Here is a 26,386-nt window from a genome sequence, read left to right on the forward strand (position 1 = left end):
ATCCCCCCACCTGAAGGCGGAGGGAGGCTACCCTCTCATCCACCAGGGTAAACCCCAACGTACAGGTGCCAAGCCGTGGGGCAATACGTATGCCCACACCTGCTCTGCGCCTCTCACCGTGGGCAACTCCAGAGTGGAAGAGAGTCCAACACCTCTCGAGAGGATTGGTACTAGAACCCAAGCTGTGTGGAGGCGAGTCCGACTATATCTAGTAGGAACTTCTCGGCCTCGCACACCAGCTCGGGCTCCTTCCCTGCCAGAGAGGTGACATTCCATGTCCCAAGAAGTAGCTTTAGTAGCCGGGGATCGGACCGCCAAGGTTCCCGCCTTTGGCTGCCGCCCAGCTCACTGCGCAACCAACCCCTTTGGCCCCTCCCACAGGTGGTTGCCCATGGGAAGGGGGACCCACGTTGCCTTTTCGGGCTGTGCCCGGCTGGGCCCCATGGGTACAGGCCCGGCCACCAGACACTTGTCTTCAAGCCCCGCCTCCATGCCTGTCTCCAGAGGGGTGCCCTGGTGACCTGCGTCCGGGCAAGGGAAACTGCAATCCACTATTTGTATTTATCATAAGGGCTCTTTTTGAGTCAAGCTTTGTCTGGTCCTTCACCTAGGACCTGTTTGCCATTGGTGACCCTGCCAGGGGCACCCATGGCAAAGCCCCAGACAACATAGCTCCTAGGATCATTGGGACACACAAAACCCTCCACACCACGGTAAGGTGATGACTCACATAGGAGACTTGTGATGACACTAACACTCGTGACTCGCGTCTTTCTATCTTGCTCAAATGAATGTGGTTATTTGCTGCATTGTCATGTTTGTTTACATATGCTTGAGTATTTTCGGAGGATTGCGCATCAAAAGCATGGACTTATATACACGTATACACACTGATACACAAATACACACTGTGGCATTGTCGCCATAGAGACAGAAAAAAAATGTGAAAATGCCACAGATAAATCAATGTCACAGCTCATAGTGAAACCAGACTGAGACCTGCCAAACATGGAAACAGCTGCAACAAGAGGTTCTGCATCTGGTGCCTATTTTTAAATGTCATTTCTACACAAATGAGAATGGTGATTTAAAAAAAAAAAAGGTTATAAAGTCTATTATATGCAGAGGTGCCTCTTGTGTGTTGACAGACCTGTAGATCTCTGTTGTGGTTCTCGCACAGCAGTTGCATGAGGCGTAAGATGGGCTGCATGATGGTAATGATAACGCTCATTTCTCCATCCTCCTGGCCCTTATCAGCGATTGCTGCAGAGGAGCTGTCAGCAGCTGCTTGGTGCTCTTCAGCTTCGACCTCACGGCGGTATGTTGTGAAGGCCTTCTTGGTGACAGCTGATGCTTCTACCAGCTGCTCCTTCACCTCCTCGGTAACCACAGTCACCAGTGGCACATCCTTAACTAACCGCAATAATTGGAGTCAAAACAGTGCTTTAAACTCTGCTATAAAAACTTTGTGAAATAAGTGTAATTGTTACACATGTATCTGACTTGAGACCCAATGGTGCACAACATCAGCGACCTCAGACCTGGCAAGTGTATTCTGAGCCAATTTTTACACCTCTATTCTATTCTCTTACGACTAACCTTTATTGCGTGCTGGCGTGTCTTTGTCAGGAGTTTCCTCATCTTTCTTCTTGTTGCCCAGGTCACTGGTGTTCACGGTCACTGTGGCCTTGATTTCCTGCTGGGCCAGCTTCATGCGCTCATTAAACACCTTGAAGAATTTCTCTGACTTGTTATCGCCCGTCAAACGCTGGTAGAATGAGCGCTGGGGAAAATTGAAGGACTTCAGAATACGGAGGATTATGTATGAATTTAGCACAACATACTAAATTCAATCAATCTCCCCCACGATGATTGGCTATGGTGGCCTGTTAAACCCCAAAACGTGCATCTGTCCTGCAGTTGGTGTGCTTTGGCAGCAGTTTATTCACGCTTGAAGCGAACGGCACCGATTCAGCTGGAAGCATGGACCGAGACCACCTCAGAAAGTGGGTCTTGGTCCCTTTGTTGATTTACACCAGGATTCATTTGTGTGTATTCACACCTGCATAAAAGCTCAGGACCAGCGTGGGAAACAACCTCTGGTCCATTTAAAGCGGGACCAAAGAGTGCAGGCCTGAATACACCCTTCACCCAAATGTTGTTTGCAAGTGGGAAATTATTAAGAATTAACGGGAGAGTTTGCAGTTTTCAGTGGGGTGGCATTCAAATCTTGTTTCAAAACTGCAAGCTCCATCTAGAAAAGGGAAGTCAATCCTAATTTTTTCCCCCTCCAATATATTCTATGGACCACCACTAGTCACAAACATAGGATTCTGATTATCACTGTGTTTGAGAAATATGAATTAAGCAGCAAAATCCACCCATTTTATCCATATTAGAGGGCGGGTATTTTGCCACTTGCTGTTGACAGAAAATGACATCACAGTTGCTCAGGGCTCAGACCACCAATCACTGCTCACCTGTTTTCTGAATTTGGCCATGTGATGTTCGCAAGCTGAGCTGTGACTGGTTGTACCTGAGACCTGAGCAATTGTGATTTCATTTTGAGTCGATAGAAAGCCTATTAGGCAAATGTTTTTGTCCTGCTTTGGACAAGAAGACCTCTGTCCTAAAAGGGGGCAAGGCAACCTCCATCCATCCATCCATTTTCGTGACCGCCTGTCATTAAAAATAGAAATGTAGCATACCAAATGAAGAGTAAAACACCTACATGTTTAACTCGGAAACAATACAACAGATACCCTAATTTGTTATAGGCAATAAACAAATGAACTCCTTCACCTAATGGTTAAGCTTTATTATTTAGATTTTCCATTTGAGCCGATTGCCCATAAGCTTATAGTAAAGTGTTAAATACAGTAATAGAATGGAAAACTGTGAACCTTTACCACTTCCTTAGATTCAAGACAATTGATACACGGGTATCTAACAGGACAGTGAACCCCTTTGTTCTCTGACCTTAGTGCACAGTCAACAAGTTAAATGACTTCATTTGTACTCAGTAGGCCATCTGCCATGGCCACTTATTGTTCACTTTCGTTCCACAATGAGGGGGGGGGGGGCACCCACTTTTTGCGCCATTCAAAAGTAAATTATACTAGCACTTCATTTCAACGACAAAAGTTCTCCAAGCATAATCCTACAATTCCAGTTTCTTGTTTTAAGATACTTAACATTCCCCCAAAAATATTTTAGAGGACTCAAACTCTTGACAACTACAATTGTAAAACTACAGATGACATGCACTTGTCGTACACGTCTTACGAAAATACGCTTCCAAGCCTCAAGATAATTCCCGGTTGAGACATGCGAACGTTAATATTTACTTATACTTCTCACCTTCCATCCTGCACCCTCTCTTGCACTCAGTCAACCTTGCTTACCTGAATGACTGTGTTTCCACCCTCTAGCAGGGCAATGGCGAGCAGTATGCTTTCTTGGAAGATGCGATCGCTGGTCGCGTTCATGATGAGGTCAATAACCAGATCAGAAGCTCCCTCTTTATCCAGGTGGCACTGGACCTCCGCTAAACTCAGTTCGCTTCGCCCTCCCACCCCAGGGCTCACAACTAGAGTCACAAAAAAATAGATAATCACTCATTATAGATACTTTTGACAAAGTACATATCGTAAAATGAGCTAAAATGCTGTTAAAATCATAATTAATTTAATAGTTTAGATATTTTCCCCTAGATACATTTGTAACACATTCAGCCACGTCTGAGTAAACCTTGGATATAATTATTAAAAATAAGCAAAAAGGATTTATGGGTTTCCATGTTGTGTCAATGTTCTATTGCAGATATAGGCTGTGATGTTACATATAAACTATCTCCAAGTCGATGTCTGCGTCTAATTGTCATAACGCACACACATACAACACCCAAGTTCAATGAATTTGGATTTTGTCAATCTTAGACAGCTGGGATAGGCTCCAGCACGCCTGCAACCCTCGTAAGGATAAGCGATTCAAATAATAGATGGATGGGTGGATATATAATTTTCTTTTTTCTAATTCCTTCATTTTCACCAGGGCACATATGTCACAACACCCACCTGTAAGAGCTTTTCCGTGTGATCCAGTAGAAAGTGGACTGTTGCCAAAGGGCGTGTGACTATCTCTCCTCTGTCCAGATTTGATATTTCCATAGTATCGGTTTACCAAGATCTGCCGCAAAGCTTCTCCCTATAAGGACAATATACAATAAATGTTTCAAGTCTATTTATAGTTTTGTTTGTTTAGTTATGATCATCATTTATTAACCCAGCATATCACATGTCCTAGGAGCATATGAAAGGACCATAAAAGAAGCTACAAATAATTGACATTATAATTAAATGTCTGCTTTTAAGATACCTTTGACACTGTCATGTTTTTTAGCCAGTCAAAAAAAGATAAATAATGTTTTTTTTTTGTTTTCCTTTTTGTTTTTAGCATAAAATAATTCCCTGTTGAAAGCAATTCATTAAAAAAAATACAAAGTAAGAGTCACATGAGCCCATAGGTTGCCTCGTTTGGACAAAATTTGTTACAACAAAACCATAGGCTTATTCACTTATGCCTTCTTTCTGACCTCTGTTGGTGACGTTCAAAGGTCACCACACTGATGCATTTGGAAAGGAATAGTCAGGATGTCTTGGTGAAAATCAATGCAACATCTAACCAGTGTTTCTCAATCCTGGTCCTCGGGGAACACTATCCAGCCTGTTTTTTCCATGTCTCCCTATTCCAATACAAGTGATTCCAATGATCAGCTCATCAGCAAGCACTGGAGAAACCTGATAACGATCCTCACCTGCATTGGAATAGGGAGACATGGAAAACAGGCTGGATAGTATTCCCCGAGGACCAGGGTTGAGAAATCTGATCTAATCTACAGTACATAGAGTCCGCTTAGAGGAGATGTAAAAACAAAAGGTACTTGTCCATAACACAATTAGCTATTGCATCAAACCGTTGGGCCAGAGGGTGAGTGAGTGCCATGCTGTGGAGGCTGTTTGACTGGGGTTACTATGGAGTTAAATTAGGGTTAAAAGTTTTGTACTTCAAAAAATAAAATTTGAAACTGAAAATTCATGTTTTGATCTTGAATTTCACAAAATATTAAAATGTATTCAAAATAAAAAGAAGTGTGCAGAATTTTTTTTGGGGGGGTTACATTTAATTTTGATTTACTTTGATTATTCTTTTAAATAAATTATTTTCACTTTTTGCTTCCATGTATATGTTGACATTTGGGGTTTTATTTTTTTTTCAGTTGCATGTTTTCTTTTCAGATCATTCCAAATTTTCACTTTAAATCTCACGTTCAGATTGTTTTCCCTCAGTTTAAAATCTGCTTTTTGAGTTTCAGACATTTGACCCGAATGTTATGTGGGGGGCGTGGTATCAACTGAGCGGTGCATGGAATCATGAGTGACAGCTGAACAAAAATGCTTGGAAACTCTCCCAGTGGAATAGCCTTCAGGGAACATAGAAAAAAAAAATCGAACTCATTACATTATCTTTATACATTTTTAGATTTTGTGAAATTCAAGATCAACACATACATTTTCAGTTTCAAATTTCATTTTTTCCAAGTACTAAACTGTTGACCCTAATTTAACACCATAGGTCACAAAGTTTGTTAATTTGTCAGCAGAAGATGGAACACCGAAGCAGCCCAAACAAAGTACCTACCCTCTCCTGATCCTCCAGTTGCTTCTGAGGCTGGTTGGGGTCAAGCTCCTTTAAAGGGTGAGTTGAGTTAGTAGAAAGCAGTTAAAAAAGTGGAAGGGTTGCTATTTGTTAATACAGTCCACATTAGATTTACATGCACACAGGGCGTTAAGTGCAAATAACATCATGCGGGGTAAGTTAGTGTCATGCAGGCTGGCTAATATACTGTATGTACCAATCATATTAAAACACACCAACATGTTAAGGAAATGACTGGATTGGTAATTTCCAATTAAATTAAAACAACAATATGCTGTTTTAAATTAAGCTGCTATTTTATCATCCTTGATCAACAAAACAAAACAAACACACACACAAAAAACACTGCCATTGTCAGCAACTCAAGGTTCCGGCATGTTGTGAATCCTTCATGGCTATAAATTATTTGACTCTGGTTGTCTTTTATTTTGTCAAGAGTGTGACACGCTGCCAGTAAGGGAGACAAATAATTGCAATGAGGGGGACACGAGCAACTGTCACATACAATGAATACATTTGTCACACACAAAAAGCAACATCTAACTTATTCCTTCACACACAAGGCTCACTGACACAAACTCTGGATTTAAAGAAAAACAGAATGAGTTGAAAATGTATGGAAAATGTATGGGGAAAATTAGACAGTATTAAGATTTTACAACAGAAGCAATGTTAATGTAGATAAAAGGAGAGCAATGGGGTTGAATTGCCGGTATTACACCACTATGACACATCAACAGTAGTAACCCATAATAGGGCACCAGGTCAGTATAGATAAACACACCTCATCAGGGATTTCAGGTTCAGGTGGAGGTGCCAGCTGATAGGGAATAAAAGGATGATGTTAGTCAAGTTTTGAAGATGGTCAGTTAGTGATGGTGCTACAGTACATGGCAGTCACGTATCTCTTATGGCAACAATTAAACAATGCAACAAAACATTACTCTCTTTAGTAAGCGCCAAGCATTCACACAATGCATTCACACAACACACATTATGCATGCACATGACAGAAAGACACAGGTATAAATAAGGAAAAAGATGGGGATGGGATTGCAATGCGTGTTGCATTGAATTATGCATTTCCTGGGGCAATGGTCCCCAACCAACGGGCTGTGTTGTTTTATTGTCCTAGAAATACTATTGTAGCCTTCACCTGACTGATACCTTTGAATAATGAGATCTATTTACCATTTCCCAGTCACTGTGAGTGAGCTGCAAACTGTGCCACACATATCATACTGGTTACTCGCTGTGGCAACCTCTGACTGACAGCAACCAAGCCCAAAGTCAAACAACAATAAAAATATTTGGGGAAAAATATGCCGAGATATGTTTCTTGGGAGTCCCAAGATGGCGGGCCCGCGGCTTCAAAAGTCTCGGGCTGTGTCCAAACGTGCACCCTACTCCCTATATAGTGACCTACTGAGGGATCACGCCATTTTATGGGGGTATCCGAATGTCCAGGGAGCGAAAATGTAGGGCACTCAAAATTACCCATGGTCCATTCTGAAAAGTAGTGAACATCGATACTATATACTACGGAAATAATTAATTAGTTTTAGTTGAAAATATGTACAACAAAGGAACGGAAGTAGTTTTAAAACATTTTCATTCACAATTAATAGTCCGAGATTTATGCGCCCGAGCGTCACATATCACGTGACCACCGTGCCACGTGATATGCGACGAAGAGAAAGTAGTGAGCTGGCTGTCTGAATCGCCAAACAGAATGAGTGCATTACATATTAGGCTACTATATAATGTTGGGTTATGTAGTGAATGAGGGCTTAGGGGAAAAGGGTGGGCATTCAGACACAGCCTTGGCATATGCCCTATCCAGTAAGGATGAGCCTTATGTTGTTGTGCGCCCGCTAAATGGGCCGTGAGGAAACAGAAGAGCTATGAAATATGCCCGCGCATTTTGCACCGCACATGAGTTTAAACTGACAGACTGTTGTGAGCGGAAATAACCGGTGTTGTTTAACTGCTGCGGTTATATAATCCTGACGTTTAAAAACCACGGTTAATTGTAAAACCGCTTAACAGCTGCACCCCTAATTCTATTGACACCGAGTATCTAAAAAAACAGTGACCAATCGTCACCAAAACATGCACATTATGCACATTCCTACTCTTGTCCACCTCAACCTGTGAAAATATAAAAGCGATCGGCACATTATTTGGGATTTTATCGACATAATGTGAGCCTCCTATGAGGAAAAACATTATCACCTACACAAAATGAAAAATATTGAGCTGATTGTTGTTTTTTACTTTAACAGGTCGGCGTGGACAAGAGAATTTTGGTGGCGATTGATCTCCGTTTTTAGACATTTAGCGACTAAAGTTTCCAGGCAGGCAGCTAGCTAGCAGTTACGAGTCACGAGTATGGATTTAAATGGAAACCATAACAAAGTCACAATTGTGCATTACTTAAATGTGACCAGAAAACAAAAAATTATAATACATAAATAATGTACCAGTATATATATTTTTTATTTTTTTTATTAGCACTTTTTTATAATTGGAGGTAATGCAAAAACCATAGCTTTTTCTCTAGGTTGTCTACCATATCGGCAAAACATAGGCATAGGCCCCATAGGTGTGAAAGTGCATATAAATGTGTTTCTCTTATTGATTTTTGCACTCAAGCGTAATTAAGTGATCACAACAAGAACATAATACAACATAACTACAGTTCTTTAAATGTGCACAGCTGGTCAAGAGTAAACAGAGTGTAGGTCATATTCCCACACTGAAAAAGCACAAATGCATTGTACTTGACCATATGGAGGAATGACAGACTCATACATTATGCATATCATGAGCTATGCAAATTTGCAGTACACGCTAGATTTCAAAATAACTAATAAAAGGAACTAATAGGCTACTGGCCAAATACACCGGGCATGTACAACTGGTAAAGCATCATCACAGAAATTCTGAATTCTCTCTTTTGATACTGTTAATGTATTTTTGGTCAACACAAACTGTGTGATTGATCACAGTTACGTTGGTGGCCTTGAGGCACATAGCCTACAATTAATACCAAAATAATTGCATTAATTGATACAAAAATTGACTGAAATCACTCATTGTACCATAGGGTATATCAGTGTGAGGCAGGATTTGTCATTGTACTTTGGAACACACAAATGCTATTTTATGTAACACCTTGAAATTAAATATCTAAATCAGCAGGCATAGATAGAATGCCTGGAGAGAAAAAAAAGTCAATTTGACTGAATGTGATGTAACATGTAGATACCCGGAGTATTTAAAGCAGTTCAGCCGGGATGGGATGGGTTAGGCTGCTGACAAAGCTCACAAATAAGATGCTATGCTAGTAAGCACGTTATTGCTATTAGTGAAGGGTGGGAGTGATATGTGTGTTAGTTAAAATAAAAATAATCAACCTCAGCCACATCCATTTCATCATCAAAGGCAATCAGCTGGAAGAAAAAAAATATATAGAGGGAAAATTAGTACAGCTCAATTAGTGTGTTAAAGGGGAAGTCAATTTTTCATAATAATATGTTATATGTGACCTCACAAGTCTGATCAATTTTACATTTGTGGAATATGAGTTATGCAGCAAAATTCTGCCGTTTTTATCCGACTCATCACAGTTTATCTGTTTTCTGATGCTGAGCTGTGATTGGTTGTTACCTGACACCTGAGCATATGTGATGTCATTTTCACTTGACAGCAAGTGGCAAAATGGCCACCTACTGATATTGGTAAAAACAGCTGGATTTTGCTGCTTAACTCATATTCCACTAATGCAATATTAACCAGAATACTGAATTTAGACTAGTGGGGGCTGCATAGAACATATTATTGTCAAAATGTTTTTGTTTTTTGGGGGAGGGGGTGTGGGGGTGTGACTTCCCCTTTAAGCTCATTCACACGCACACACACAAACACAACATGCAATGTTAGTAGATGCTGTTAAGATACAATGTGCATGAATCACTAAAGATTTGAGCGGCTGTAACCAAGATTTGCACGCTTAATGTGAATTCTCAAATCTGAGACCATTGTGATTCCTGATTTTTCAACTTTAAATATTGCATCTGAAAGGCAGGTGCAATCAGCACTCAAAGCAATGCCAACACAGCGCGGGAAACGTAAGAGGCAGCAGAAAAACCTTTCCATTGTGCAAATTCCATAAACGAAAATGATCTCAACACATTGTCTCCATTGTCTGTAACACAATTATGAATGAGGCAACATCGTGTTGCCGTGTGTTCTTTGAATCACTAATAATCCCATAAATTCAGACAACCACTGTCTCTATTAAAAAAACAAGATATATAAATGAGAACACAAGCAATATGTTTATGAAATTAATGGCTGCATCACCAACTGTTAATACAGAAACTGTTGATCAACTTCTGGATGAAATCTCAAATGTCCTGGATGCTGTTGCTCCTATTAAAACTAAGGACCATTTCATGCCGACTGAAAACACCTTGGAGGTGTGCTAAAAACATGACTTAGAAATTAAAAGTGCAGAAAAGCGGAGCGAAAGTGGAGAAAAACTAAACTCCAAGAGACAATGTCTTTGTAATTTTAACAAAGAGCTAGTAAAAGCTAGACAACACTTTTTCTGAAATCATTAGTAAGAACCTCCACAATACGTGCACTTCATTCGTCTTGGTTGACAAACTTACAAATCCCTCAAATGAAACAGCGCCAGAACTCCTCTCAACGGATACACGCAATGGATTTGCCTGCTACTTTAGCGAAAAAGTATCAGGTCAAACATCGTCACAAACTACATAAATACTACACAATGCAGCACTTAAAATCACCCAGGAATAATTCAATTACCATGACAGAATTTTTTTCAGTGGGTCAAAATACTATAACAGACTTCAGACGTCATGTTCAGCAGTTGAAACCTTCCACGAGCCGTCTTGACTCAAAACTATTGTGAAACCTGTTCAAATTGATTTACAGCAAATAATCAACTGCTCACTTCAATCAGGTGCACTTCCTAAATCTCAGAAAGTAGCCCACCGTCACGCCCAATCCAAAAAAGAGAACGTTAGATGTCTCCCTGTTAGCAAATTATAGACCTCGAACCTTCCCTTCTTTACCAAAGTTGTTTTAAAAAAAGTGGTTTTTAATCAACTCACTTTAAAATGTACACATTCATAGTGCAACTTTTTTTTTTTTTTTTACCATATGGCTATGACCGGGCAATAATGTGTGGTTTTAGGTTGCGTGTGTGAAGAGCTGACGTAGTCGCGGGACCAGGTCGTAAGCGTTTGAGTAAGTAACGTAAACAGTCATTGTATTTCCGGTTGTTGATAGAGAAGTACAGAGAAGGTCAGAAGGAGCTGCATTGTGTCTTTGTAGATCAGGGGAAAGCTTACGACAGGGTGCCCAGAGAGGAACTGTGGTTTTGTATGAGGAAGTCTGGAGTGGCAGAGAAGTATGTTCAAGTGGTGCAGGACATGTATGAGGACTGTAGACAGTGGTGAGGTGTGCTGTAGGAGTGACAAAGGAGTTCAAAGTGGAAGTGGGACTACATCAGGGATCAGCTCTGAGCCCCTTCTTGTTCGCTATGGTAATAGACAAGATGACAGACGAGGTTAGACAGGACTATGATGTTTGCAGATGACAGGAACAGGTGGAGGTGAAACTAGAGTTGTGGAGGTTTGCCCTGGAAAGGCGGGGAATGAAGGTTAGAATCAGGAATGAGTACATAAGAGGGACAGCACGTTAGAGGCTTTGGAGATAAAGTCAGAGAGGCCATACTGAGATAGTTTGGACATGTCCAGAGGAGAGATAGTCACTATATAGGCAGAAAGATATTGAGTTTTCAAATGCCCGGCAGGGGGTCTAGAGGAAGACCAAAGAGGAGGTTTATGGATGTAATTATAAGGACATGAAGGTAGTTGGAGTGAGAGCAGAGGATGCTGAGGACAGGGTTAGATGGAGGCAACTGAATTGCTGTGGCGACCCTTGAAGGGAAAAGCCAAAAGGAAAAGAAGAAGAGGAGTGCCGTCACGGACAGTCAAACACGCTCTCTGTGTTTGAAGCGGTTCAAACTGAGACGCATATTATCCAAATTGAATATAAAACTACCTCCTGCGTGTAATTTAAATCTGTCCAGCAAAAATATGATTTCATGTGCTTTGTGACTGTTAAGACTGCAAGAGTCATCCAGTTTCAATCTGGATGGGCTAAAAATCTGATTTTTCCTGGCAGTCTAAAAAAGGCCTAAAATAGCCTTTTATCAGCTGAAAAACATATCCAGACTGAAGGACTGCATGCGCCAAGCAGAGCAAGAGAAGCTTATACATGATTTTATCTCCAACAAACTTGATTATTGTAACGGCCTTCTGACTTGACTCTCTAAAAAGAGCATCAGACAGTTGACGCTCATTCGGAACCTTGCAGCTCGGGTTCTGACCAAAACAAAGAGATCAGAACATATCACTCCAGTCCTTTAGGCTTTACACTAACTCCTAGTCAGCTGTGAAATAGGTTTCAAAATTATGCTACTGTTCTATAAATCACTGAATGGTTTGTTGTCCTGAGTATATTCAAGAAATGACGATTGAATATAAACCCGGTAGCGCCCTCAGATCTGCAGACTTATGTCAATTAGTGGAACCCAGAGTCCAAAGTCTTTGTTAATGTAAAGCACATTGAGTTGCCCTGTGTCTGAAATGTGCTACAGAAATAAAACTGCCTTGCCTTGTCAGTTGAGCAGTGCAATTCTGAAACTTCTGAATTGATATAAGGGCAGACTTGAAGGCAGTCACAAGAAGGAGTCATGTTTTATCACCTATACCAAAATTCTGTTCAACTCTGCATTTCCGTGCTTCTGCGGCATTTTAGTGAGCTGTGACAATTGGTGCTGTGTGTGTGCGTGTGTGCGTAAGCATGTGTGGATGTGTGTGATGTGAATTTTTGTTGTTGAATATGCTGTGTTGCATTACGAACAATAAAGTAACATCTCACTAGATCTGCTTTTAACTTGAATCACAAGATCCAAAAGTAATCAAGGTGGTAACATGGTAAAAGTACCCTGGAGCTTGGCGAAAACATGTGGTCGGTACCTTCTCTCTGTAGCCACGGTCCTTCGTCATCATCTCCCTGAGAGTCTGCAGTACTTTGATGCATAGGCGCTCCTCATTCTCCTCCAGCAACTGCTTGGTGTGTTTAATTAGTCTGGTATGCAGTGGAGAGAAAAACACCCATTATGTAATTTACAAGATGCGTCTTCAATTTCTAACCTGAACGCAAAGGTAGTTGATTGGACTTTGACTTTGATTTAAAACAGATTTGGTAGTCGAAAAGATATCGGCTTATTTTATGGACTTGGAAATATATGGAAAAATAGTGACGCTAGAAATTGGATAAAAGCATCATTGGGTGTACTGCATAAACAATCTTAATTTTTGTTTAAAGTCTAAACCAAAATACAGGTTCACTTAAGGCTTAAAGTCGTTTAAACAATGCTTGCAACCTTTAAGTACAATACAGTTACACAAACACTTTCAGCACACTAATCTCCGACATTCAAATGACAGAAGTAGCCAATTTTTTTATTTTTTTAACGCATGCGCATTTTACTTATTATCTCCTTATTTAGTCTTTATGTTTTATATCTAGGGCATATGTGATTTATATATATATATATAACGCGCAGGTTAAACACAGTCATGGTTTTGAATGCCAGCATTATTGACTATATTTACCAAATTTGTTTCCCTTATTAAAAGAGAAGCATCTTCTTCAATATAAATAAATAACATACTATATATTGTAATTTCATACTTGGATATGAATCCTCCACTTTCACATTTCTTGCGAGCTTCTGTGTTCTCAGGGAAGAGCAACTCAGGACGATGTAGGACATCCACAAGTACCGAGAGCTCAGCTTGGACCAGCGGCCGTAAACGGTCCTCCAGAGCTGATACTATGTCCTGCAGATGAACATAATCGGAGAACAGGTTTGAAAATAAAGCCCTTAAGCAATCAATTAATTTACGTTTGAGTTCACAACACTTATAAATACTTTTTAGGTTTTGAATAAGTCTTTCTAGAAAGTTAGAACTACAATGCATCAAGTTAAATACTGTTTGACAAATGTGTGTGATTCATTCTGGTACAGAATAATTCTCCATAATAAAAAATAATAATACTCCAGTTACAGTATTTACCACAGACTGGTTTCTCAACATCTACTGGTTGTAGTAAAATAAATAAATAACATTTTAGCTTAGATAAATACTCAAGACTAGGCTTATTATATAATAAGGGCCTTGCAAAATGTATAGGTTGGCTGGTCAAGAGTTAAAACTAATAAATGACAACTAATGACAAGTCTGGATATTTTTATTAAACCTTTTAAGTTTTCTTCTGTTTCTATAAGTTGATTATAGTGTGGACTCTACAAACAATATGTATGTAAATATTAGACTTATTAGACTTTTTATCAAAATTGCAAATAAAAGAAACTGGATGATAGCCACTGGCTGGTTTGTTCTCATTTCATAAGAGTTCATGTAAGGTTAACGTGCGAGTCTTCTCCCTGTAAGTATGAGTAGTGGTCTCTAGCGCTCTAGCCAAATGACTACCTGCGACAGGAAAAAGGGATGAACTAGCTTTGATCATGGGATGTCAATGTGCACATTAAGCAAGGTTGAGAAATTGCTACGTCTGGAAACCGCACGCTTTAGTCAAATTGTTTTAGATTACTTTTAGAGGGTAGTCAGAGACTTCCAGTGTACAAAGTCATGTGTTACAAGAATTTGACACGACACAGCTCGGGTTATTGAAATTGTTTCCCAAAAAGTCAATGTAAAGATGTCTGCATTATTTGGTATGTTGCACTGTATTCATATTTGCTCACTACCCTTCCTTTTCTCTTTCATGACGTGATTAATCACAACATACGTTATACGAGGCACATGACAAGAGCAGCTACAGCTCCCTTTTCACAAAGTACCAGTAAGGGCTGAAATACTGAAATCAAAATGAATAATGACCCAGTCTACCTGAAAAATTGACAAAACCAGAGGTACACTGAAAATGTTGATGTCTCTTTGCCCACCTGAAGCCTTTCAATAATGTTTCTATAGTCTTTGGAGGTCGGAATTCCGGAATCTCGTCTGGAAGTGTTCTTTGCCGACAGTTTCCAGTTGAGGAGGCTCTTCTGTACAACATTATTGGACTTGACGAATAAGTTGTTCACTTGGCTGTCCAGATCCACTGGGATGGCAATGGCTCTGCTCTTAGCTGCGTTGAAAATTATGCAAACTTGTAAATGGTTGACACATTTGGTGTATCGCACTTTTTATTATATCTAAACAACAATATGCTTCTAGGTTGGTGGTCCATAAGTGTAATATCATACCGACATCTGAGAGAACTTTGATGCAAGCTTCCACCGAAGCTTTCTGTACAGGGTTAAGCCAGTTACAGTGGAAAACTCTGAAGACCCCCTGCAGCAACTGTACAAACACAGGCTGTCGAGTCTGAAAAAAAGAGAGGTATATCATAATAATAGTTTTTGTGTAAAGGAGAAGTCAATCCAAAAATGTTTTTTACAATATTATGTTCCATTTAACCCTAATAGTCTAAACGCGGATAGTGATTAATATTGTCTTTGTGGAATATGAGTTAAGCAGCAAAATCTGCCTTATTATTATTATTTTTAACTCAGGGGGTGGCCATTTTGCCACTTGCTGTTACTTTGAAAATTACATCACAGTTGCTCAGGGCTCAAGTATAACGACCAATCACAGCTCACCTGTTTTCTGAAGCTGAGCTGAGTTGTTACCTAAGCCTGAGCAACTTTAACTTGATTTTCATCCAACCATTTCTCTGAACCGCCTATCTACACGAGGGTCGCAGGTGTGCTGGAGCTTATCCCAGCTGTCTTCGGTCAACAAATAAAATAAAGCAAGCAAAACGGCAGCCCCCTGAGATGGATAAGAACAGGTGGATTTTGCTTATGAACTCATATTCCATAAACACAATATTAATCAGAATGGCGTGTTGAGTCTAATGGGGGAATAATTTGAACATTTTGGGGTTGATATGCTTTAACATTGGTGGTGAATAACATGAGCAATATGACAATTACAGTAGATTCCCTGACTATGGTGGAGGGCTCTACAGATTTTAGTGAGCCAGCTGTTTGGACTCATCTGCACATCACACCAGCGGTTGTTAAATGTTGAAAGAAAAATCTATTGGCTGCTCTCAGCCCTAAAGGACAACAAATACCTCAGTTATCTTTCCCAGAATGGCAGCCTGCAAAAGAGGGTAGTGTAAAAAGAAAATGTAATGAAAAAAAGATTTTCTACTGGAGTGATGGAAATATTTCACTGGGAAACTACACCTAGGGCTTATGGAGTGACCATTTTAAGTCATTGTATCAGCTATACTCATCCACCCATCCATCCATTTTCCAAACCACTTATCCTCAACAAGGGTCGCGGGCGTGCTGGAGCCTATCCTACCTGCCAAACCATGTGCAACACACCCACAAATTAGGGAACATCAAAGTCACTGTGCTGACTAAGCCACGAGAAATTCACACAGTGTAGATAGAATACTTTTTCAACCACAATCTCTTGTATCACTTTACACAAAAAGTTGGTGGGCCACATGGGATAGGTTGGAAAATTTACGGGAAGAGTCAGTTACTTACATACATGTTGCGAGCCATCTACGCAGAAAGAGGAATTTCGTATTTTACAATGTTTACAATGTCAAATTTACATAAAATATCAATCATTAAATCAATGGGTCACAACATGAGCTTAATCAAATGGATCAAAACTATAATTTCAAAAATAATCTCGTTCTGATACAAAAAAATTATTAAAGAATTTCTTTATTGTTGTGATTGTATGTTTGCTGGGGTGTGCAATAGCACTGTTGCTTTTGGCACTCTAGTCATTTAAGCAAAGCAAAATATTAGAAACAGCTATCAGAATGAGTGGAGGTTTATACTGTAATCCAACAATTAATATACTGTTGTAATAATACACCATTAACAAATTTTTTAGTTTGTCTGCATCTTGTGGATTGGATCTCATTAGTGTTTACGTTGTGACTGGCCTACATACTGATTATGTGTATGATGATGGTTCTTCTTTCAATCCAATTAAACACATTCAAAACCGACAAGTCAAAAATACAATTGTTGACAGATTGCAAAGCATGTAAGACGCAACTCTGTGTAAAATGCATTACATAACATGCTACTGTTTTAATTACAGCATATTTAATGCCAAACATTTCTTGTACCTGCAAGCTTGTGCTCTGATCAGAAAAAGGAGAGCTGAAGAAACATGTGACGATGCTCATGACTGTCTCAGTTACATAACACTCCAATATGGTATCTGCATGCTTCCTGTCACTGGTGTTGTTGCACACCTAGACATAAATAAACACTTGTGATGCATTGGATCATATCTCTTTTTCATGAGTGACACTAGGGCTATTTAGCACAATCTCCATTCATTTTCTTACTTCCAGGTGCCATGCTTTGCTTACCCGACAAATGTCCACCAGGAAGTTTTCAAACAGCTTCCACATGTGGTTTGATGTATAAATCTCCTTCATTTCCACTTCAGTGTCGACATAGCAGTGGTTCAGAAAGTTGATATAGGCAATCTTTACCTACAACATGTGAAAACCTTGTATCAAAGAAATCTGCAATACTGAATTAATTCCAACTAAAATAAAAAATAAACTTTCTCACCTCAGGAATACAGTCCTCATGCGTGACAACCCGCACAATGTCATCCAACGGCAACAGGGAGTTACATTTGATCTCAGTGTAGACATTTTTGCCCTCAGTGCAGACAGCTAACAGTTCAACCAGGTGGATGTGGTACATTAAAGGGCTGTTTTCGTCCATACGGTCCCGCTCGGAGCGCATCATTTGAATTAATGTTTGAAAGGACGCACGATCGTTGTAGAAGACCAGGACATCCTCACCTGAGTTCACAAGCTGAGGGGGTCAGAGTCATAGCAGACAACTGAAATCAGTGGCATACAACCATTTCACATCAGTCCAAGAAAAATTGCATTCTCAAAAATGACTACTGGAACATACTACAACTCAACACCATCATCTGATTGTGCGATTAGACGTAATTGGACATTAGAATGAGCCTTGATGCACAACTTGTAGTTCATAAAAAAACAAAAAACTCAAACCTCAGCCATGACAACGTCTTGACACTTTTTGATGAACTTATTCTCAGCCTTCACAATGGTTTGAAGAAACTTAAGGTACTGGACATGTCGACCGTGTGTCTCAGCACAGTGGACAAAGTGTTGAACCACACGGTCATTGATCTCACTGCACAGTTGGAAGTTATTCATGAAAATGTGCTGCATTGTAATGGCCTCTAGAATCTGAAAGAGCAGAAAAGCACAAAAAAATGAACAGCATAAGAAACACAACTAATTCAAATGACTGATAAAGCTTAAAATTAGGTCTCTATCAATGGCTAGAATCTGATTTGGGTGTGTCCCTCACCCCTGGGTTAAGAAAGAGGTTGATATGCTTGTGAAGAAGAGCTTGGTTTTGCTGGTTGCCTGCACAGAAATTCTGCAGAAACTCATGAGCCACTTTCATGATATCTTGCATGCGAACATCCTCACCCTGTTGTAGAAAACACATAATCTGTCCTTTTTCCCCCTAGAAATATTATTATGCATGTGATACAATCTTCAACCTCTGAACTACATAAGGACCTTTTCATATGGAATCTGTAGAAGCTCTAGCACTACGCAGTGAGCTCCCATGTTTCTCAACAGCCTCTGTTGCTGTTTCTTACTCTTCTTCCCTGAGCTCCCTTCCTGGACGCACAGCATACTGAGACGCAGCAGAATCTGGACAGAAATGGGAAATAAGATTTAAAAACAAAGAAAACAGCTCAATAACTATACATGATAAATTAGTATACCTCTTTTACAACCCTGTAGTTATAGTTACTAGTGCCTTCTGTACCGTTCTTGTCAGAACCGAGTGAATCCCCCTGTAAAACAAAGAACATGGACGTGTTAACTAATTACAGTATTGGACTGCATCAACTCAATTTACTGATTTGAAGCTACTTATACGGCACCTGTTAAACCCTCCATATAGTTTCTCAAAGGTACAGACACATAAACAACCTAGATGACCAACTAGGTCCTTTAAGCTTTGCCTAGGTCACAGGTGTCAAAGTCAGGTCCTCCACGGATGGATGTTTTCAAGGTTTCCCTACTCCAACAAACCTGATTCAATGATCATGATCATTATCAGGCTCCTGCAGAGCTTGCTGATGAGATGATCATTTGAATGAGCTGTGTTGGACTAGGGAAACCTCTAAACCATACAGGACCCCATCCCTTGAGGTTGACACCTGTGGCCTAAGTTGTAGCTCGGAACTGCTGACACTAGCATGTAACATTAAATTGTAGCAACTTTACCTTCTTTTTGTTATCTGACTCAGAGGCTCCATCACCATCCATCCCATCTTCTCCCTGTCTTTTGTAAACCCACAGCTCGGACTTCTCCACAATGGACCGCAATTGGTCGAGGTCTGATTTGATCTGCTTGTAGTTATCGACATCCTGCCTGGTCACAAGGAGCTGGACCTACGGCATATTTTGATACACAGGATGGAGGGTTTACTTTCCTTACCTTTTAAAACATTTAAATGTTCAGAGGTGGGTGCGTCAATGAATTTTGAGCGTCTGTCATTCGAGAATTGTCAACAGTCGGGACTCCCTTCCGTCATCGTGAATCCGTCAATATTTCAAGCCGAACGGCGGCGTAAACGTTAATCTGTCATTCCTCAGCAAAATGGCCATCGCTCAATGTTCCCGTCATTCGACGTCACTGACGAGCTGACGGAATGTCCACCTTTTTTTCCTAAACTTAATCTTAACTTCATGCCTGCATGGAACTCTATACTCTCGGTATTATTGAGACCTAGTGGTAGAAACGGTGCACTGTGCATATCTAAAGGGGCTCAACGTGTTCCAATATTGAGACTAGGGATAGACCGATTATCGGTTGGGCCGATTATCGGCGCCGATATTCATCATTTTGACGAATGACGGCATCGGTCATTTTGAAGAATTATACAGCCGATAATGGATCCATTTAAAAAAAGTGTTCAAGGGGAAAAAAATCAGGGAACTGATTACTTACATTTTTATAGATGCTTCTGACCCTGGGATCTCTCTGCACGTTGTTTTTGTTTGAAATTAAAACTAAGATACCAGTAAGTAAAATTTTAATACTTCAGATATTTTGAAATTTAAAATACTTTATTTACTATAGCAAACAATTGGGAGCTATTTACTTAAATTTTTGTTCAACTTTTGAAGACATGCTACTGCCCCTGTAAAATCGCTGAACTTTTTTTTATATTTGTAAAACAAAGATGTCTAAGAACTAAGACTTTTTTTTTAACTCCAATAAAAAATTGTTTTAACTAAACGTTGTTCAATAAACATATTCTTAAATGAATAAACAAACAAACAAACAAATAAGAGCTAAAGTTTGCATTTTTACAATTTTTGATGCCAATATTTTCCCTTTTAGTGAAAATGAATATCGGCTCCAAATATCAGTTATTGGCGTCCTTGACTACGGATAATCGGTATCGGTATCAGCCCTGAAAAAAAACGGTATATTGGTAAATCAGTCTATCTTTAATTGAGAACACCTGCAGACAAAATTAATCACCATGATTGAAGGAGACAGTGGTACATTTTATCAATTAGCTGAAACAATTATCAGGAATGAAAAATCCTACTTATACAGAGAAGTCACTCATCTGACGTTAACATTAAGTGCAGAACCTCTTTTCCTATCACTGCTTCCTGTCGTATATGGCTGAGAAGTCATTGTTTGTGAGACCAATTACTGTCATAGTTTCATGAAATAAAATGCCAAACATATTAAAAATACAAACAGGAACACATCTAAGTAAAAAGCAGAATTTATAACTGTGAAGAATTCACTGTGCTTTTTAGACATGGTTTCAATTGATGTGCAATGGTCAAATGGAGATCACCCTGATTGCCCGATGATGTCATGCTTCGGCAACTCCAATCGTACAAACCACATTACACCCTATTAAATAAGAGTGATGTGCTCATTTATTAGTTTATTTGTTCATTGAATTCACCTGGAACCTTCGTCTCCATGTAATAAAGATATTGACAATTAACTTAACTTTGATTTGTGTTTTGATATTTTTAATGCAGGCAGGAGCTCTCTTTATCAATAGATGCATTTGCTTTTATTACACAATCCCATCCATCCATCCATCCATCCATCCTGTTCGTCCAATTTCAATTATAGTTCATTTATTATTATTTGTTAGACAAATTATCCAGTATATACTTCATTACATTAAAGATATGTTAATGATAATAGGCACACATGTTGGCAACATAAACTTGTTTTTCCCATGTGTGTAAATTTATTTGATTATGTCAATAATATTATTTATGGTAGCTGGGATACATTATTGATTTACTGGACCAAATACCCATTCTAATATTTAAATATAAATAAATAAAAAATCTTGTTATTGATACAAAAATTAATCAAAGGCAGTGCTCTCCCACCAACCAGCATCTGCTGTCAACTGACTTGAGAGACATTACATAAGTGGGCATCCGTCAAGGTTTTATTTTTGTCATTCGTCAGTCAAGTGACAAGGATATTGATAATTACCTTGACGAACAAAAACCTACTTCTGGCAATGCTGAGTCCGTCAATGTTTCTAATGTTTCTCGTCAATCAGGGCAGCCGTCATTGACTGATTGACGACCCTCCCGTCAATATTGACTACGGATGTCCAGATCACACTTTTTTGGATCAGAGTCAGAGTCACCTCATTTTGCGATCGGCCGTCTCCGAGTCCCGATCCGAAACTTCGGCATTTTATTAAGGAGGGGGAAAAAAATCTGTTTTTTTATTTTTAGTAACTACCCCAACACCTTTTATATGGCGAGTAAACAGTGGTTAAACTAAGTAACATTTAAACCCCCTTTTTTGGCACATCTATGAGTTACTCAAAGGGCTATTATCAAGCAGTATATACATTTTTAACAAGAGCTTTATTTTTACTGTAGCCGTTTTAAAAGCAACACTAAGGAACTTTCAGTTTGCGTTGATTGTGGCGCCACCATATGGACAAAGTCGGTAATGTTATGCCTGAAGGAAGACCACGTTTCTCATTAGGACAAGCATGAGAATCAAATTGACTTCCGTCTTATGTAACGAATGGGTAAAGGGGGAAGTGACGTATGCCATAAAGCAGTCAGCAAATGTATAGTTTTTTTTGTGTGGCAGTGTTCCTACCATCCTCCTCAAAGTTGTTTAGTGCCAGTAAAAGTGATACAGGCCATGGCAAAGGTACAATTTAACTAGTTTTAAATCGATATATCATCAGAAGAGTTATGAAAATATTTTATTACGGTTGAAATGTTCCTTAGTGCTACTTTAAAGCCTGCTACTTAACAAATTGATGGGCTTACCTAATGTTGTTTTACTTAAGAAAGAAAAAAAATACGGTATCGTAAAATCCGGCCTACATGGCGCACCTGACTATAAGCCGTGTGAGCCAAGTTTGGGGAATACTCGAGTTTGGTCCACACATAAACTGCACCCAACTGTAAGCAGCAGGTGTTATAATGTTACCGCACTAGTACATGAGGGTTCCCACTACCACAGAAGGGATTGTCGGGACATAGATAACTGTTTGGGAACGCAAAGTGTCCCATTTATTAACATCTGAGCAGTATTTGTAAGGTGCACAAATAATACAGTCACTAGTACAGTATAACAACAGTACAAAACTTACAGCGCTTGACGAGACAATAACTAATAACTGTTTTTAAATGTGCTTGCCAGTAAAGGTGCAATAATAACTGTACAAAAATACATTACTGTAACAAAAATAACCAGCCTTCTTTAGCGGAAAAGTCTGTCCTTACCGGTAATTCTCGTGCCATCATCTTCCTCTGCGTAGTACATAAAACCTTCAAACTCCTCTTACTCCGTGTCGGAAAAGAAAAGGTCCAGAATGGCCTCGTTAGCCATTTCCCCTCCTTTTGTGTCACTCTCAAAACCAAGAATCGAATGTCAGGATCGAACAGCCTCCGAACGGCTTTGTCAGCTATTGCGCCGTCCTCATCGTCACGCAGCAGTCCAGCTTTCCTAAACCCGTTGGTGAACGTGGATGTTATCACACTTCTCCATGTTGTCGGTATCCGATGGCAGACTTTAGCAAAAGTTGCTCTTTGCATGCGACCAGTTTTGGTGAATGATTTGTCACCGCTAGTCATCCAAGTCTCCCACTGAACACGCAGTGCCACTTTAAAAGCACGATTGACACTAATGCCTAGTGGCTGCAAATACTTTGTTGTACCCCCAGGAATCACAGCTGGAATGGAGTTTGTGCTCTTGATGGCTGTCAGTAATATGGGCCCTCATAATGTCCAAAACGAGCAAAGCTTTTTTCTTTTTCGAAAAAATCCCCCAGGTCACTTGCCATAACACTCATTCAGCCATTCCTTCATCACACTTTCCATCAACCACCCTCTCTGGTTGACTTTTACAGAGATGTCTTTCGGGAAATCTTCTTTTGGTACAGTCATCCGTTTAAAAATCACCATCGGTGGAAGTTTATGTCTGGATGCTGTGCAGGCCAGGACACAAGTGAAATTTGTTTTTTCGTGGCTAGTTGTCCTCAGTGCGACGGACGACTCGCCTTTCTTGTTCACAGTCCTTGTGAGAGGCAAGTCAAAAGTCAGAGGCACTTCATCCATGTTTATTATCTCGTCCGGTCCGATGCAATATTTGTTAATCTTTTTTCGCGTGAATTCGCAGAACAGTGCTATTTTCTCCTCGTGGTCTGGAGGGAGTTGCTGACACAGTGTTGTCCGTGCGCTGATGGATAGTCCTCTTCATCCCATGAAGACACCATGATGGTTCACCTTCAAAATCGTCAATATTCACTTAGCCGGCTGTTTTTGGCTTTCAGTCGGATCTGCACCATTGAAACACCCCGGCCATCTGCTCTCTGCGTGTGCACCCAGTCTTTGAGAAGGTCTTCTAGCTCGGGCCATCTGCTTTTCAGACCTCTGAAAGCTTTTTTTGGTCTTTTTGCATTGAATGAGTTCTTCCTTCAGTCACCGGCGCAGGGGCCGCAGATGGATCCGCAGGGAGGAAAAAGCTCGATCCGCCGAGATAACACAAAGCACGTCCAAGTCGCCAGCGCCTTATGGCGACGGGGATTGCCGGCTCCCAGTCGAAGAAGTCCAGTGGTGCAGCGGGGACGCAACGCATCTACTGTATATCCTTTCCGCCACACGAAATGTTCTCTTTGCGCACAGTGCAAGTCGCACTGTCTATCTTTCCATATTAAAGATAATAACTTATTATCATCTACTTCCAAATACCTCGGCGCCATTTCCTTGTTTAGCCTCGCCAGTCGATTACCTTAATAGCGTCACTGTAGCAAAGTGACGCCATGACGCACGCTAAGCTGTGTGGAAAAATTAAGTCTCACTTTGTTCCGCCGCGCAACTCCAGATTTAATAAAAAAAGTTATACAAAATAACCTCATGTATTTATCCGAGCCCTGATCGGGAGACAACGTCCGATTCCGATCGAGTCAGCAACCACGTGATCTGGCCCGATTTCTGATCATGTGATCGGGTCATCCCTAGTATTGATGGAATGCCAACCTCTTTAAATGTTGAATCATCTGTGTTATACCCAGAACTGCAAGTTCAAAAAAACAAAAACAGAGAAGGAAACAGCAGTGGTCAGCTCTACCTGTTTGAAAGCCATGAGAACTTCCTGCCTCTGGCTGAAGTGTCGGAAGAGCAAGTGAAGTGCTCCAGACACGAGAGGAGGGTAGTCATGCATGGTAAGATGTAGAAGCACTCTTAGGAAGGTACGTCCACCATGGTCATCCAGGTCTAGAGGAGTGTTTTCTTCACTAAATGGCGAGAGAAAATAACTTATTATTATACTTATAAATAACTAATTATCTTTACTGAATCCTGTGTCAAGCTTTTGTTTATGTAGCAAGTTGAGAATTACCTTCCTCCAAATATTCCTTCTGCCTGCTCCTCAATATTTTCAAAGTCAAGATTTCCTGAAGGGTTTAGATTTAGGTTTAGGATATTTTTGTATTTTAAAATGTTTAAGAATGCACTTGCACTGGGCCAACTCTTCTATGCTGACCATAGTTATGCTTCCCTTCTTGGTCCTCCACTGGCTTACAGTACTACTGTGATGTGCCAATCAAATTCACAGTATGAACGTCATACGCCACTGAATACACGGCAAGTTCAAGCGTACTGAGGCTGATGTCTACCATGGTTGAGCATGGCACAGTGCACTTGCATTCGTCAACCAGTCGAGATTTTTTAGTGTGCCCTCACATACCTGGCATCTGACTGGTGACATTAATGGTTCCGTTCTGGCTGGCAGCATTTTCTGATTGCTGGTTGTTTTCATCAAATTCTCTTTTGAAAATACAGAGTAGGCAGGAAATCCTGTAGTCTAGCCGCACGTTTAGGATAAACTGAGGGAACAGAAGGTATAATTAAAACAGCGCTGGTTGTGAGTTCCAGTAAGAAGTAGTATTCTGCTGCCACACCTGTAGAATTTCAATGATTTTAAGCTTGGTGTCCATGACCATGATGTCTTCTCTCTCTGGTTCAGCTTGGGCTTTAACTACATCGCCCTCTGGCTGATGAGTTGGTATGGTGTGTAGCAAACTGCCTCCTCGCAGCACTACTTGGGTCATTAGCTCCCCAACTCCATGAAAGGACTTCATCACATTACTGCCAGCTACAGAAACACAAACCTCAACCATGATGGAAATACCATGAGTGAAGTGTCAAGAGCAAGATGCCAACCTTTGGTTTGCCCTTCTTTCTCAATCTTGTCGATGGGGTATACGATACTGACATGGACACAGTCTAAAATATTCAGCAGTATCTTTGTCAGCCTTAACAGGTCACTGAAGTTGTAGAACCCAAAGTATATGAGGTTCCTTGCCAGATTCACTACCTATTGAAAAATAAATTGACAACAATGGCTTACAGTGTATAGGAAAACTGGTGACCACATAACACAACACAATATGGTGATGTCTTTGGTTTTGTTAAATATCTGTTTGAGCAATGTCTGTGCAGTTATTCATTTATATTTACATGTTTTAAGTAAGTATATATATATATATATATATATATATATATATATATCCATTCTAAAAAATGTGCCTAAAACTTTTTAATTTTTGTCAACTAAAACTGGAGTAAAGCTATCGCATTAAAATAGCTCAAATGTGACTAAGACTACCAAGCATTTTCATCCCAAAAAATTAACACTAAAATGTCTGACAAAAGCAACACTGACGACATTTTTTCCTAGTGACGATGATATTTCCTCATAATATCAAAATATGTCATTAGAACAATGAAGCAATTGGCAATCCTGTCTCCATATCATCCCTATCTCCTATCTATCATCACCCTTTTTGTAAGCTAAATTTCAACTCCTGACTTAATTAACATTTCTGCAGCATCCAAGATGCAGTGTACCACATCATCTTGAAAGACAAAAGGGAAATTTTGTTGGAAT

The 26,386-nt window shown here is 40.0% G+C and overlaps 1 protein-coding gene across 4 annotated transcripts in view; it reads right to left on the minus strand.

The window, feature by feature from the left end:
• LOC147166935 (inositol 1,4,5-trisphosphate-gated calcium channel ITPR1-like) overlaps positions 1-26,386 on the minus strand; it is a 50,713-nt gene that overhangs the window by 20,393 nt on the left and 3,934 nt on the right. For 2 of the 4 annotated variants that reach the window (XM_086086429.1, XM_086086427.1), the window contains exons 10-35: positions 25,660-25,813; positions 25,398-25,591; positions 25,184-25,322; positions 24,836-24,890; positions 24,566-24,731; positions 19,189-19,356; positions 18,681-18,752; positions 18,469-18,606; positions 18,251-18,376; positions 17,926-18,126; positions 17,465-17,716; positions 17,257-17,382; positions 17,008-17,136; positions 16,406-16,423; positions 15,979-16,005; positions 15,104-15,224; positions 14,801-14,985; positions 13,522-13,670; positions 12,801-12,912; positions 9,138-9,173; positions 6,503-6,538; positions 5,701-5,748; positions 4,077-4,206; positions 3,405-3,589; positions 1,600-1,783; positions 1,151-1,413 (exon numbers count right to left, since the gene is read on the minus strand). In XM_086086429.1, coding sequence (XP_085942555.1) covers positions 1,151-1,413; positions 1,600-1,783; positions 3,405-3,589; positions 4,077-4,206; positions 5,701-5,748; positions 6,503-6,538; positions 9,138-9,173; positions 12,801-12,912; positions 13,522-13,670; positions 14,801-14,985; positions 15,104-15,224; positions 15,979-16,005; positions 16,406-16,423; positions 17,008-17,136; positions 17,257-17,382; positions 17,465-17,716; positions 17,926-18,126; positions 18,251-18,376; positions 18,469-18,606; positions 18,681-18,752; positions 19,189-19,356; positions 24,566-24,731; positions 24,836-24,890; positions 25,184-25,322; positions 25,398-25,591; positions 25,660-25,813 — 3,414 coding nt within the window. The remainder of the gene's footprint in view (positions 1-1,150; positions 1,414-1,599; positions 1,784-3,404; positions 3,590-4,076; positions 4,207-5,700; positions 5,749-6,502; positions 6,539-9,137; positions 9,174-12,800; positions 12,913-13,521; positions 13,671-14,800; positions 14,986-15,103; positions 15,225-15,978; positions 16,006-16,405; positions 16,424-17,007; positions 17,137-17,256; positions 17,383-17,464; positions 17,717-17,925; positions 18,127-18,250; positions 18,377-18,468; positions 18,607-18,680; positions 18,753-19,188; positions 19,357-24,565; positions 24,732-24,835; positions 24,891-25,183; positions 25,323-25,397; positions 25,592-25,659; positions 25,814-26,386) is intronic. The other 2 variants (XM_086086430.1, XM_086086431.1) reach the window with 2 other exon arrangements.

The sequence above is a fragment of the Leptonotus elevatus genome, chromosome 10 (assembly GCF_054856555.1).
Source record: "Leptonotus elevatus isolate MCC_2025b chromosome 10, RoL_Lele_1.0, whole genome shotgun sequence".
Taxonomy (NCBI): Eukaryota; Metazoa; Chordata; class Actinopteri; order Syngnathiformes; family Syngnathidae; genus Leptonotus; species Leptonotus elevatus.